Source organism: Danio rerio, chromosome 13 (assembly GCF_052040795.2).
Source record: "Danio rerio strain M-AB ecotype USA chromosome 13, GRCz13ab, whole genome shotgun sequence".
NCBI classification, from domain to species: domain Eukaryota; kingdom Metazoa; phylum Chordata; class Actinopteri; order Cypriniformes; family Danionidae; genus Danio; species Danio rerio.
Window position 1 is genome coordinate 39,701,986 of NC_141033.1, and position 15,001 is coordinate 39,716,986.

Sequence of the window (15,001 nt, forward strand, 5' to 3'; positions counted from 1 at the left end):
TACAGTAAATTCAAATTCACATACAGTACAGAGTCATACACAGTTTGATATGCAGTGAAAAGTTTACACAACCACTTGGCACTAGGAGGATCTAAATTAATTGTTTCTTCAATGCACTGTGATGCAGACGTGAACAATTCGGTAACGGTTCAGTAATAATCATAACCGGTTATGTTGTGATGTCATTTATCACATACAGTATGCGTCATATGGCTTACTATGGTGAGGGAAGAGACCACAAGTAATTACTACCTTAAAAAGCAGATAACTGTGCATAATTCCCTGCTTGTCAGTTTGCTGGACAGCCTTTCACTGACAGGGAAGTATATCAGAACCCAGCAAAAGCAAAAATAAAAGCTGTAAACGCTCTCTCCCTCCCTCCTCTTACTCTGTGGCCTCTTTGACTGGCTGGCGTGTTCGTGAGGTAACATTTTATATCCTCTCTCGGATGTTACAACAATACCGTTACTTGTGGATACAGACACGAGTGTGTCTGCAGAGCAAGTTTTCTCCACTGTGTCGCCTTCTAAAATGGATCAGCTGATTGCCGCTGCCGTTTAACATCAGTGTTTGTGCCACTGTTTGCTGAACAGCACCAGAGCAGTGCTGACTATTAAAACAATTGCTGCCTTTTCTGTTAAGCACTTGACCAATCATAAGCATTTAAGAGCTCGCTCAACAGTGTTCAAAAAGCAAGCAGGATATTATTTACACTTGTTTATTTGCTATAAATGCTTATGTTGTTCAGTGCATATACTTGACTTTTGTTTGACAGATTTAAAAAAAGTGTTTTCTCTGAGCAAGTAAAATTAAAGCTACAGGTTGTTCATCTGACTGCTTGTATTAAAGGACAAAATTGTATAACAAATAATATATAAACATAAATATATTAATAAATTAATAAATTATTTTTGTTGCTAAGTAAAATAATAAACTGTTTATGTAAAGCTTCGTCAATGCACCTTGAGGCACTGAGATATCATATTGAACTGAATTGATGGTATGATGATCGAAACCGATCCAAACTGTAAAACCAGTGCAGGTTCACACCCCTACTCGGGACCTTGAAAACAATATCAACAATAACAAAATAATAATTTTTTTTTGTATCTTACAAGCGGTTTGAGCCAAACTCATTTTCATGTTTAGATTTCAAGTTCATCGTTTTCTGTGATGAACAAACTGTGTGGTAATTGGTTCCTGAAAGACCTGTCAGTTCCTGAAGCTTCTGCTGCGAATCCGTCTAATATCTGATATATTCAGTCGTGCATAACATAAATTCAGTCGCCACCAAAAGTCTGAGTCTTTAACTTGAAGTTTTACACTTCTTTGTCAAAAAAAAAAAGACTACAATTCACCCACTGATGGCCTATGTGTTAGTTTTACGATGGATTTATGTGCTTTTTGGAGGCTTCAAAATAAAAGTTACTATCCAACACCATTATACAGCGTGGAAGAGTCAGGATAAAATTTAAAATGACTCTGACAGTGTTCATCTGACAGAAAAAAGTCACATGCACCCATAATGGCTGGAAGGTGAGTGAATTATGGGGTAATTTTCATTCCTGTGTGAACTATTCCTGATAGATGTGAATGAAGACATTACAGTTCACACAGAATTGAAAATGACCTCATTTATTCTCCCTTATGTGGTTTTAATGTGAGTTTCTTTCTTCAGTTAAACACAAAAGAAGATATTTTGAAGAATGCTAATTTGCTGGCACTCTTTGACTTCAATAGTCAATAATATAATGGGAGTCAACAGGTGCCAGCAACCAGCATTTTTCCAAATATCTTTTGTGTTAAAAGAAACTCATAAGGGTTTTGAACAAGTGAAGGTAAATGCTGGCAGAATTTTCATGTTTGGCTGAACTATCCCTTTAATACCAGCAACCATGATCAAATCAGATTCAGGAAACCCTTCTCCAACAGTATTGAACAAAAAGCAAGATATTGTAAAGAAAGTTGGACATTTTTGTTTGATGAAACAGAAAAAAGAAACTCTCTTAATTATAGTAAATGGTGAGCATTTTTTTCATTTTGCGGTGAACTATCCATTTATAGTTATTGCTATAAATCAGCAAATGCATTTTTTATCTTATTGTGTTAGGATATTTCAGAATAAGATCAGAAGCTGTCCAAAAACATACCTTGAGTGTGTCTTGATGCTCTTGAAGGATGTTGAGGTCTGTGTTTTGGTCATGGATGTTCACCATGTAGCGTTGGCTTTCAGCTTTAGCTAACCAGAGCAGCAGAGAGTGAAGAGTCTCGTGAAACTCCTGCACAAATAGATAAACATAACACCAGAGCTTGTGTTTATAACATGCTGCTTGTGTTTACTCAGTTTAGACCAGAGGTATGTTAAATGAAGCCAGATTAGCTGGCTAGCCACTTACGTTTCAGTTTATTGTGCACCATTTCTGGCTACCATTAAGATAGCTCAGCTGAGCGAATACCACAGCAACAAAGAATGATTTTGAAAGAAGTCGAGCTGCAATCATCTTACCTAAAACCCATCTTTGGTGCAAACTAAATTAAAAATTAACTGGCTAGCAAGTTAATCCTGCTATACATAGCCCCAGGATATTTTTAGAAAAAGCAGAAGGTTACAGGAAAATGTTGAACATGTATTTACTATAGGTGGGCATTCAGTAGATACATTTTTTATCTAGATTAATCTCACTGTAATCTTGGAATGAATCTAGAATAATCTAGATTAAAATGGCTCATTTGAATTCTGCCGAAGGCATACAGAACATGTGTGCTACCCAAATAATGACTAAACGAGAAATGCTGAAGTTTTTTTTCTTCCATTATCCGTGTGTTATCAAATTCCATAACACTCCCACCAGTCCTTACTACTAATTTGTGTCTAATACCCCAGTTTGTCACGGGGGCATGAATGAAATTTAAAAAAAAAAAATTTTTTAAAAGCACCTGGTCTATTTTATTTGTATATGTTTTACTCGAAAGTATAAACTCTACAGGTGCCTGATAGTTAGATGTGGATCTAACATTAATCAGATTCACTCTACTGAACTGCATCCATGTTAGCACGTGGTAATTTCACTTTAGGAATGCACACAGGTTTGAAGACTCGTTCTCTCCCCCTACAGTGCAATTCGGCCAGGTATATATTGTATCAGCATCATATAATCAAGGTGAACACCTTCACAGCTTGCGTAGAATAGACCCAGCTCCCAACCCAACTGTGAGAATAGATTAACGACAATATTTTTTACAATTGCCTGATAGAAGTCTTGCATTAACGCAGCACGTTAACGCCGATAACGGCCCACCACTAGTATTTACTAACATGAACAAACAATGAACATTGCCAGTTCATGTTAAATCACAGTGCATCGACGAATGTTGACAAGCACAATTTTTTATTTTAATAACGCTGAAATTTAATAACATTGATTGTTTGTTCATTCATTCATTTTACTTCAGCTTAGTTTCTATTTCAGGGGTCACCACAGTGCAATGAACCACCAACTATTTCAGTGTATGTTTTACACAGAGGATGCCCTTCCAGCAGCAACCCAGAATTAGGAAACATCCATACACTCAAGATCATTTATACTTAATGTTATTAGATACATTAGCTAACATTAACAAATAAACCATTATTGTAATGTGATACTAAATCCTCATTTGTGACTAAATGTTTTGCAAATATGACTGAAAACTCACCTGACCGTTCAAACTAAAAGCAGAGTGAGAGTTGTTTTTTTTTTTTAGAAACACTCGCATTCAAGAGAAAACCTTTGATACGACTCGGTCACGGTAAGCTGTGGTTTCAAGAACAACATGTACCTAACATTTCTGCAACCTTTATACACAAGCAACCAAAACATCCCTTTTGTGGTTTTGTATACTCAGATAAAATCTTCAAGCACCCAGAAAGTCAGTGCAGACAAGTGCAAACGTGTGAATGTGCACTGAAATATGACATGCCAAATATTTGTATGGCTGTACAACAAACATTCAATCATTCAGTCACACTTTATCTTATGATTAAGACATTCTGTCGACTAAGTAAATTTGCAACCACACAGCAATTAGCAGTCATTAGAGTATCGGTAGACTGTCTGCTTAGTATCTCCTAACAATTTACCTTAATAAGTCGTAAATAGACCTTTAATGACTGTAAGTAGTTTTGCAAGTACTTGTTGGCTGGGGTTGGGCAAAAAAGAAGATATTTTAAGTAATTGTTTTCAAAGTTTGTGGATACTTTTTGAAATATTCTGTACTCCAGGGGTTTAAGTGTGCTGATATACTGTCATTATATGGTTCTAAATAGTCTAAATTAGTTTTAACTAGGGTTACTACAGGGCTCATCAAGTCAAATTAATAAATAAGACTTATGGCCTTTTTAAGGACCATTAGGAATGAAATTGCAGATGGCTAAGGAGGATTTTTGGAAAAGTATTTGCCCCATAAAAATTCTGATTTGTTTCTTAATATATATATATTTTTAAGTTTGAATAATTCTAATAAACCAAATGTATGCACAACAGTCTGTCCAGGGATGCATTTCCGAAAACCATCGTTAGCCAACTTAAGTCGCAAGTTCTGTCGTTACAAACATAGTTTGTTGATTCGGCGTTTCCCAATTACATTGTTCCAACAAACATTCGAAAACTGCTTCGCAAACTTGTATGCTTGCAACTACACCTCTGAAGCTGTAGTTAGAAACATAGTTCCTGGCATAAACATAGTTTATATAAAATATAAATAAACAATATCCTACATAGTAATAATAAAAAAAAAAATAATAATAATTGTAATAATAATAATAATAGGGCGACGCAGTGGCGTAGTAGTTAGTGCTATCGCCTCACAGCAAAAAGGTTGCTGGGTCGCTGGTTCGAGCCTTGGCTCAGTTGGCATTTCTGTGTGGAGTTTGCATGTTCTCCCTGCTGGGTTTCCTCCGGGTGCTCTGGTTTCCCCAACAGTCCAAAGACGTGCGGTACAGGTGAATTGGGTAGGCTAAATTGTCCGTAGTGTATGAGTGTGTGTGTGAATGAGTGAGAGTGGATGTTTCCCAGAGATGGGTTGCGGCTGGAAGGGCATCCACTTCATAAAAACATGCTGGATAAGTTGGCGGTTCATTCTGCTGTGGTGACCCTGGACTAATAAAGGGACTAAGCCGACAAGAAAATGAATGAATAATAATAATAATAATAATATTAATAAAAAAAAAATTTAATTAACAATAATAATAATAATAATAACAATCATCATTATCATTAATAGTATCAATATTAATGTATGATTTTTTTCTTTTCCTATAATAAATAATAAATATTAAAATTAATTTCTTAATAAAGTCTCATTATTTGTTTATTTATTTATTTATATGATTTATATATGAGATTAGAATAGCTTTTGTAATTGATTTTATGTTTTAGAATATAATGTATTGTTCTATTCCAAAAGGAACACAGGTTCTATATGTGCTGTTTATTTATATTTCAATTAATATTGAAAACGAGTGCATGTTTTTACCAAAAGTAATATTGGAATTTTTTTTTAAATGCGTGTGCTTGTAATAGAATATAATTTGCACAAAGAATTGATGGGGTTCTTCTCCAAAGTAGTTGTTACTCCACCCCATTTAGAGCATTATTATGGGCGTTTTACAATAAAAATAATGAGGTTCAAACAGTGAATCTGCGACAGAGAAACTAGGGGCTTTTGGGAAACACTCGTCACTACATCATTTTTTTCCCAAATGATGCATCTTACTATTATAGTTCACCCGCGAATTATGTCGATGTTTGGGAAATGCACCCCAGGTCAGTGTCATCACCACGTAGGTATAAATACATGGAGAACTTTGAAACAAATGTTATTGTAAAGATGGTAATTAAACCATAGAGGTAAAAAGTTAAAAATGTAACTTTTGATAAAAATTTCATTGTCTTGCATTGCTGATGTTTGGATGGGTTTTGGGCCGACTGGGCAACTTTACATGGACATAGGAAAATTGAGACCTATGACCCAATATTTCAACAAATGTAAGGATTTTATTAGAAATATTAGATATTTAAAGACTTTTTAAGACCCTGTTAATTGTAAACTTACCTGTCAGTTTCTATATATCTATATTTTGTTTTAATGTAACCAAATTTGTTTTTAAAAATATCACTAATATTTGCATTAAAGGGATAGTTCACCCTAAAAAGAAAGTTCTGACATTGTTTACTCACGCTTGACTTGTCCCAAACCATTTTTTTGCGAAAATGTGGAAAGCCTAAAACCATTGACTTCCATAGTATTTATTTTTCCAACCATGGAAGTCGATGGTTACAGGTTTCCAAAATTCTTCAAAACACATTGTTTTATGTTCCACAGAACAAAAACCCTCAAACTGGATTGAAACAAGTCATGGGTGAGTAAAACGATGACAAAATGTTTATGTTTGGGTGAACTATCCCTTTAAATCTACATTTACTAAATCAAATCAAGTACCAAAACTGAATCAAATCGAATCAAGATATCTAAATCGATACCCAACCCTAATGTCAGCCCAATCCCAATGTGTAATCAATAGATTAACAGGTTTGAAATTAACATACATTTGAAGTCAATTATTCACCCTATTTTTTTTTACAGTATTTCCTATAATAATTTTTTTCTTCTGGAGAAAGTCTTATTTGTTTTATTACGTTTTACAGTTTTTAATTAAAAAAAAATTTTTTTTAGCCCTTTTAAGCATTTTTTTATTGTCAACAAAACAAACCATTGTTATACACTGACTACACTTTCTTGCCCAATTAACCTAATTAAACAAATTAAGTCTTTAAATGGCACTTTAAGCTGAATACTAGTATCTTGAAAAATATCTAGTCCAATATTATTTACTGTCATCATGGTAAAGATCAAATAAATCAGCTTTTAGAAATGAGTTATTAAAATTATTGTTCAGAAATGTGTGGATAAAATCTTCTCTCCATTTAACAGAAATTGGGAAAAAAATAAACAGGGGGGCTAATAACTCTGGAGGGCTAAAAATTCTTACTTTAACAGTTTATATAAAACATAAAATCTAAAATTTGACAGTCAAATTAAACCCTAATCAAACATTAAATAAACTGAGGTTGTTTTCCTGACCTGACACTCCATGAGTGCTCGATGCAGGCGATGCTCCCAGCTGTCTAGCGCCGCACAGGCTTGAGTCCACTTCTGATTGACCCGCTGGAGAGTCTCACGCAGCTCCTGGAGTTCAGCGCTGTCGCCGTGCTGGAAGCTCCGTCCGCTGAGATTCACACCGATCATAACTGATTTGTAGCCATTGAAAGTTCTCTGCATATCCTAATGATAGAGAAAAAGACAACATGACAACTTTTACAGTATATTCCTACTTTAAACACTATGGGCTCTATTTTGACTATCCATGCGCAAAGTCCAAAGTGCAGGCCGCAAAAGCATTAAGGGTGTGTCAGAATCCACTTTTGTTATTTTAAGGATGGAAAAACCGCCTTGCGCTGTGGCGCATGGTCTAAAAGGGTTGAGCTTATTCTCTTAAGGAGTTATAGGTGTGTTTTTAAAATAAACCAATCAGAGTCTCATCTCCCATTCCCTTTAAGAGTCAGTTGTGTTGCACCATAGCGCATTTGCTATTTACATGACGGACTTTGTAAGTGGAAAATCTGAATGCTTCACTAGCAAGAAAACAGCATGTACAGGCGAGAATGAGAAATTAGCTTTTTTTATTTTTTACTTTCGCTTTCACTCTCCTGGAAATGAAAACTTGTTGTACGCACAGACATCCCTTAGCCTATAAATAATTAATTTATTATGTTAAGCGCAAATTATGCGCTTAATAATTATATGCGCATATAATTGTGGTAATATTTTAATCCTTTTTCATTTGTAAATATATTTTCGTATTGCTGTACATCTTGTGTGTATTAAGCAATGTGTAAGTGAGGCGCACAACTAACGCGCTCTGCGCTGGTCTATAGACTGGCTTTGATCCGGTCTATTGAACAGTCTATTATAGTTCCTCAAAATAGCAAAGCGCCAGCAATGCGCCTAAACACGCATCCTTTTTTATACCAGAACGCCTATGGGTGCACATATGAATGCACATGCATTTGCTATTTAAACAGCGTGACACAAAACATCAAAACGACTCTTGCGCCAAGCTGAAAGTAGCAAACAACAATTGCGTTGCGCCTTGAGCCGTATGATAGGGCATTGGTGTATGGTTAAAAAAAAACTCTAATTATGAAAACTAGTGTTATATTATGTATGATCTTGTAAAATACTTAAAAAAGCTGCATTTTTTTTGATAAAAATAGAGAATATAAAGTGATATTATACTAGTACTCTTATACACTCATTTATTTGCAACCTAGCTTAATTCATTTATTTGATTTATTTTCTCTTTTTTTTAGAGATTATCTGAGTTTTTAATTAAATTTTGATTTAATTTTATTTAATTTTATTTTAGGGGATAATGGGAAAGTTAAAAAAACGAAAAAAAGATAGTCTGTAATTTTTTATTCTGTGTTATATTCTATTATGTTTGGTCTTGTTAATGGCAATTAAAAGAGTGATATTGTAGAAAATAGAAAATAAATGTTTTCGATTCTATTATATTAATTAAGTCCAGTCAAGTCAAGCTTTATTATCATTCTGTGTGGACATACAGAGGAACAAAATGTTGTGTCTCGCAGGACAACAGTGCTACATAAATTAATCATAAATACAAACACAACACTGGACATACGAGCTATTTAAAAAAAAAAACCTACTCATAACTAATATAAACTTTAATATACTTATATACACACAAGACAGATGATACTTTTACAAGAGAGGTTTAAAGGTTTAATATTGTGCAAGATATTTTAGATATATATCTGTATATATTTCAAAGGTGAATTTTAGGCAGGCGATATTTTAGTATCTAGTTTTGTCACTTGATCCTTTTAAAATCATTGTAAGATTTGATGCTCAGGAAACGTTTCATAAGATTAAGTGAAGTTTTATAAACTAATTTCAAGAGAAGCATGTGATATGATTGACTGCAGCTGGCCACCCATCTAAATTCATTAGTTAGCCAATCAGATTAATCCTAACTCACTATAAGTAGCCTAGCTAGAACGACTCCCTTATCTTCGTTTTCCGATGAAACCCTCTATCCACCCCCTCTCCTCCTTTCCTCCTTTACCACAGGGGAGCTCTCGAGAACCACCTGATCTCGTACTCCCCTCACATGCTCTATGGACCTGGCGGGAGCCCTGGGCTCAACTATCTCCGAGCTCAGGGTTCTCTCCTGGGACAGCATGCCAAACCTGCTAACAGTTGTCAAACAATATCTAAGTGTGAACTCTTGAATTGACTTTAAAATATGATGCATCTACAAGATTTTATTTTATAAATGCCATTATAATTTTTTTATATTATGAAATTTATATGAAGGAGGTTATATTTATACAATTGTTATTTTTGACCTTGGATCAGTTATAAAGTTTTTTCTAAGTTTGAGCAAGAACAAACAATAAAAGTTAAAAACATTAAAAATGTGATATAATGAGTATGTTCAGACATGGACAAAATTGTTGCTATTAGAAAAATCTACGGCAGTCAATAAAACAACTTGATACTAAAAAGTAAAGATTAATTAAAAATGACAACAAACTAAAAAAAAATCTGATATTGCTTTCAAATTGTGGTTTAACAGAAGCATTACTAAAAGGCAACCTAATAAATCTGGCCTGGACAAAATCGAAGAGTACCAAAAATTTGGTCCAGGTCTGTATGTGTGTGTTTGTTCATTTGTTTTAAATACTGACATTTATTTTTAAGCAATAAGCATTCAATACAATAGCTAAGCCTGAATGGCTTCTTATTGCTTAATGAACTTTAATGTCTTGATATACCTTCAGTTTGTGGATCTTGCTCTCCATGTCTCTGATGGTGATTTTGGCCTCTAGAGTCTGCAATGTCTCCAGCTCAGGCATCACAGCGTTCAGCCATACCATAATGTCAGAGAGGTCAGAGTTCAGTCTGTGCCAGTGCTGAAGATCCTGCGGGACGCGAGACGACTGCACCTGAAGCAGCTCCCACCGCTCGATCACACCTGAACACAGACCATCTTTAAAAAATTAACCCATAAATCTCTGTAAAGGTGTGTGTTTGCTTATGTGTGTGTGGGTGTGCTTGATGTAATCAGCAGTACCTGTGTTATCTGCTGCACTGAAGCCCGTCAGACCCTGATCCTCCAGCTGTTCATCCTCATTCAGAATTAGCTTGACTCGCTTTATACTGTCTATACTGCCCGCACACTCGGACATCAGTTTATCCTGGAAAGACAAAGTATAACATTATACTGTCTGTGTGGAGTAGTGCTTTACCCAGCACAAAATTTGGAGATTGTACACAAATGGTTAACTGCATTTGAGGATTGTTTTTGACATCATTAATTAATATGTAGTGCAAATAAATGGAAAGAAACAATAATGTACACTGGAAAAAAGCGATTTGTTGACTGTACTTGAAAAAAATGAGTAAACCTGTTGCTGTTAAAGTGATTTGTTGACTTTAGCCAAACAGATTTCACCAAGCAGGACAAGTTCCTGGTTTAAGATCTATGTTGATCCTGGAACAACATTCCAATCAGCCAATCAGAATTAAGGGATATGTTTACCATTTATGTTAAGTTTAGGCTTATAGTTAGGTTTATACACTTCTACACAATTGTTATCCAACTATTATTCACTTCTGATCTTGGGAATAATTTACAGTTTTGGTTGGGTTTAGGGTTAGAAAATAGGCATGGACTACATTTTCAAACAAAAATGATGTTCCAGGATTAACATAGATAAATATCCAGAATCGCATAGAACTTGATGTGCAGTTGACATCACTTAAAGTAAGTAAACCTGTTGCTTTTAAAGCAATTAGTTGGCTTTACTTAAAAAAAGTGAGTAAACCCATTTATTTTAATGTGATTAGTTGACTATACTTTAAAAAAGTGGGTAAACCCATTGCTTTTTTATAGTAATTAGTTGACTTTCCTTAAAGTGAGTAAACCCACTGCTTTTAAAGTAATTAGTTGACTTTACTTAAAAAAGTGAGTAAACCCGTTGCTTTTAAAGTGATTAGTTGACTTTCCTTAAAAAAGTGAGTAAACCGGTTCATTTTAACGCGATAAGTTGACTATATTTAAAAAAAGTGAGTAAACCGGTTCATTTTAATTCGATTAGTTGACTTTAAAAAAGTGAGTAAACCCGTTCATTTTAATGCGATTAGTTGACTTTAAAAAAGTGAGTAGACCCCCAGATTTTAAAGCGATTAGTTGACTTTCCTTAAAAAAGTGAATAAACCAGTTCATTTTAATGCGATAAGTTGACTATACTTTAAAAAAGTGAGTAAACCGGTTCATTTTAATGCGATAAGTTGACTATACTTTAAAAAAGTGAGTAAACCGGTTCATTTTAATGCGATTAGTTGACTTTAAAAAATTGAGTAGACTCCCTGATTTTAAAGCGATTAGTTGACTTTCCTTAAAAAAGAGAGTAAACTCGTTGCTTTAAAAGTGATTAGTTGACTTTCCTTAAAGTGAGTAAACCCCTTGCTTTTAAAGTTATTACTTGACTTTCCTTAAAAAAGAGAGTAAGCCCGTTGCTTTTAAAGTGATTAGTTGACTTTCCTTAATGTGAGTTATCCCATTGCTTTTAAAGTGATTAGTTGACTTTACTTAAAAATGAGTAAACCTGTTCATTTTAATGCGATTAGTTGACTATACTTTAAAAAAGTGAATAAACCCGTTGCTTTTAAAGTGATTAGTTGACTTTCCTTAAAAAAGTGAGTAAACCCGTTGCTTTTAAAGTAATTAGTTGACTTTACTTAAAAAAGTGAGTAAACCCGTTCATTTTAATACGATTAGTTGACTATACTTTAAAAAAGTGAGTAAACTGGTTCATTTTAATGCAATTAGTTGACTTTCCTTAAAAAAGAGAGTAAGCCCGTTGCTTTTAAAGTGATAAGTTGACTTTCCTTAAAGTGAGTAAACCCATGGCTTTTAAAGTAATTAGTTGACTTTAATTAAAAAAGTGAGTAAACCGGTTCATTTTAATGCGATTAGTTGACTTTCCTTAAAAAAGTGAGTAAACCCGTTGCTTTTAAAGTAATTAGTTGACTTTACTTAAAAAAGTGAGTAAACCCGTTCATTTTAATACGATTAGTTGACTATACTTTAAAAAAGTGAGTAAACTGGTTCATTTTAATGCAATTAGTTGACTTTCCTTAAAAAAGAGAGTAAGCCCGTTGCTTTTAAAGTGATAAGTTGACTTTCCTTAAAGTGAGTAAACCCATGGCTTTTAAAGTAATTAGTTGACTTTAATTAAAAAAGTGAGTAAACCGGTTCATTTTAATGCGATTAGTTGACTTTCCTTAAAAAAGTGAGTAAACCCATTGCTTTTAAAGCGATTAGTTGACTTTCCTTAAAAAAGTGAGTAAACCCGTTGCTTTTAAAGCGATTAGTTGACTTTACTTAAAACAGTGAGTGTACTCATTCATTTTAATGCGATTAGTTGACTTTTCTTTAAAAAAGTGAGTAAACCCGTTGCTTTTAAAGCGATTAGTTGACTTTACTTAAAACAGTGAGTGTACTCATTCATTTTAATGCGATTAGTTGACTTTACTTTAAAAAAGTGAGTAAACCCGTTGCTTTTAAAGCGATTAGCTGATTTTACTTAAAAAAGTGAGTATACTCATTCATTTTAATGCGATTAGTTGACTTTTCTTTAAAAAATTGAGTAAACCTGCTGCTTTTAAAGTGATTAGTTGACTATACTTAAAAAAGTAAGTAAACCCGTTCATTTTAATGCGATTAGATGACTTTACTTTGGTGATTAAATCTACTGGCTTTATATAATTACGACAATTAAGCTAAGTCAATTTAACAATTCCAAGTTGCAACAAGTTTTCTTACATTTTTAAGTAAAGTCAACTTGTTGATTTTATGGCAGTACGTCTACTTTCTTTAAGTAAAGAAACTTATTGTGTTTTACAGTGAGCATGCAAGTCAAAGCTGCACTAAAACAAAAAAGAGAGAGGAAATCAAATAGAATTTGTCAAATAGTTTGGCAAAGCTTGAAGCATTTTTCAACTTAGCTAAAAATAAACAATACAAGTTTGAAGAGGAGGAAACTGCCACTCCATCTGGAACTACTTTTGTCAAAATGAGACCAATAAAAAAGCATTTTAACTTTTCCCAAATTTGTGGCAAATCACTGTTTTTACAAAAAGAAAAAGAATTGAGAGAAAATACTGATAATATGCTTATACAATGGATAAAACTGCTCAAGATAAAACCAAGACCTTCAAAGACTCTATCATTTTGTATAAAAATAGACACTTTATTATTATTATTATTATTATTATCACTTTATTATTAGTATAATTTTAATTACCAATAATCTTTGTCTTACGGCAAACTAGAGAATTCTGTGCAGTTTTTTTGGTCTCATTTATTTCTATGTACTCAATATTACTGTTGCACGATTCGAAAGAAAATCCTGACTTTTCCTTAGGGCCCCCAAAATGGTAAACCTGCCTATGTAGAATGTGAGAAAGTGGCTGAAATGAAAATGTTCTCACATAGGCCTGTGGATGGTACTGTGCACTGGTGTCAATGGGGGAAGATGTGAGGCTGAGTATGATCTCTCTATTCGCTCGCTTTCTGTCTGGCGCATCAGGAGAATGCCACGTCTCCACCATTGACCTTCCTCCTGAATAACAGACAGACACAGAAATATTTCAACTCATAATATCAGACATAACCTAACAGGTGGGAATTCATCAGTCAGTTGCAGAGCATGCTACCGAAACAAGAAAAAAAGAAAATTAGGATGTAATGGAATCTTTTCACATTGTGCGATGGTACTCTTCCATAGATGATCAATTCTTTGTGACCCTGTTTTAACGAAAATAAACTTCCCATCCCTTCATGATATCTTTTAATATCATGAATCATAACATCATATCATATAATATCATTATTTTAATTAAGCTCTCAACATTTTTTCCTCTTTTCGAAAATCATAAAAATAATATTTTGGATACATTTTTGCAATTTTATTAGATGAACTGGTTTATAAAAAATGTATTTGCTGCAGTTTCAGCTCACACTATTCTATCCAAACTGTGCCCAGGTGTGTTTCCTAGTTCGTTTGACAAGTGTGAATCGGGTCCGGGCACAGTTCAGTTGGCCGGTCCTGGCCCTGTTGGAAGAGGTGTGCCAGAGCGCGGTTCGATTGGGCTTTAATACGCTTGTAGTGTGAGTGCAAAGTGCGCCTGAGCCAGAAACTGAAGACGTCCCTTTTAAGGGACTATTTCATATAGATTTATTAATCATTCTTACCCTTCAATGAATGCAAACTGCTGTAGTTTATTAAAAATGCAAACCCCTCACTGCACGTCAGCTGTCACCTTCAGCAAACCTCCCATAGTGGATCAGTTCGGCAAAATATTTGACACTGTGTCACTGCATCTTAAACGACAAAAAATAATACAAAACAATAAAACTAAAGCAATGTCCATTTTGCTGAGCGAGAGTGCTTCTCTTCCTGGTAAATTGTACAGTCATTATCGATGATGTAACGCCCCATTCACACGGGGCTTCAGCGTCAACGCTTGACTGAAAGCGTGTCTGAAGTTGGGGCTAACGCGATCATCATAGTAGCGTCAGCCAATGAAAATCAGTCCCCAATAGGCCACTGTCTAGCTGTTGTATTTGCATACAGCAAACTGATTGGCTGACGCTTCCGTCAGCGCTTGAAAAGTTGAGCTAGTCCCAACTTCTGCAGCGAGCAACGCCTCTGAAGCGGTGCAGACGGAGCCACAATGCAGTTTGGCAACACTTGTTGTCACTTATTCAAAGTGAATGGTAAGCGTTGACGCTGACACCCCGTGTGAATGGGATGTAAGTGTGCTCAGGTTCGGAAGGTAAAGATGCAGTGTGAGTGCAGGCCAT

General features: G+C 34.6%; 1 protein-coding gene across 21 annotated transcripts in view; it reads right to left on the reverse strand.

Annotated features, from left to right (window-relative positions):
* Positions 1 to 15,001, reverse strand: part of syne2b (spectrin repeat containing, nuclear envelope 2b) — a 200,618-nt gene that overhangs the window by 6,717 nt on the left and 178,900 nt on the right. For 15 of the 21 annotated variants that reach the window (XM_087279586.1, XM_087279588.1, XM_087279579.1 and 12 more), the window contains 5 exons: positions 13,627 to 13,757; positions 10,202 to 10,325; positions 9,903 to 10,117; positions 7,123 to 7,323; positions 2,151 to 2,279 (listed from right to left, as the gene is read on the reverse strand). In XM_087279586.1, coding sequence (XP_087135712.1) covers positions 2,151 to 2,279; positions 7,123 to 7,323; positions 9,903 to 10,117; positions 10,202 to 10,325; positions 13,627 to 13,757 — 800 coding nt within the window. The remainder of the gene's footprint in view (positions 1 to 2,150; positions 2,280 to 7,122; positions 7,324 to 9,902; positions 10,118 to 10,201; positions 10,326 to 13,626; positions 13,758 to 15,001) is intronic. The other 6 variants (XM_087279597.1, XM_087279596.1, XM_087279590.1 and 3 more) reach the window with 1 other exon arrangement.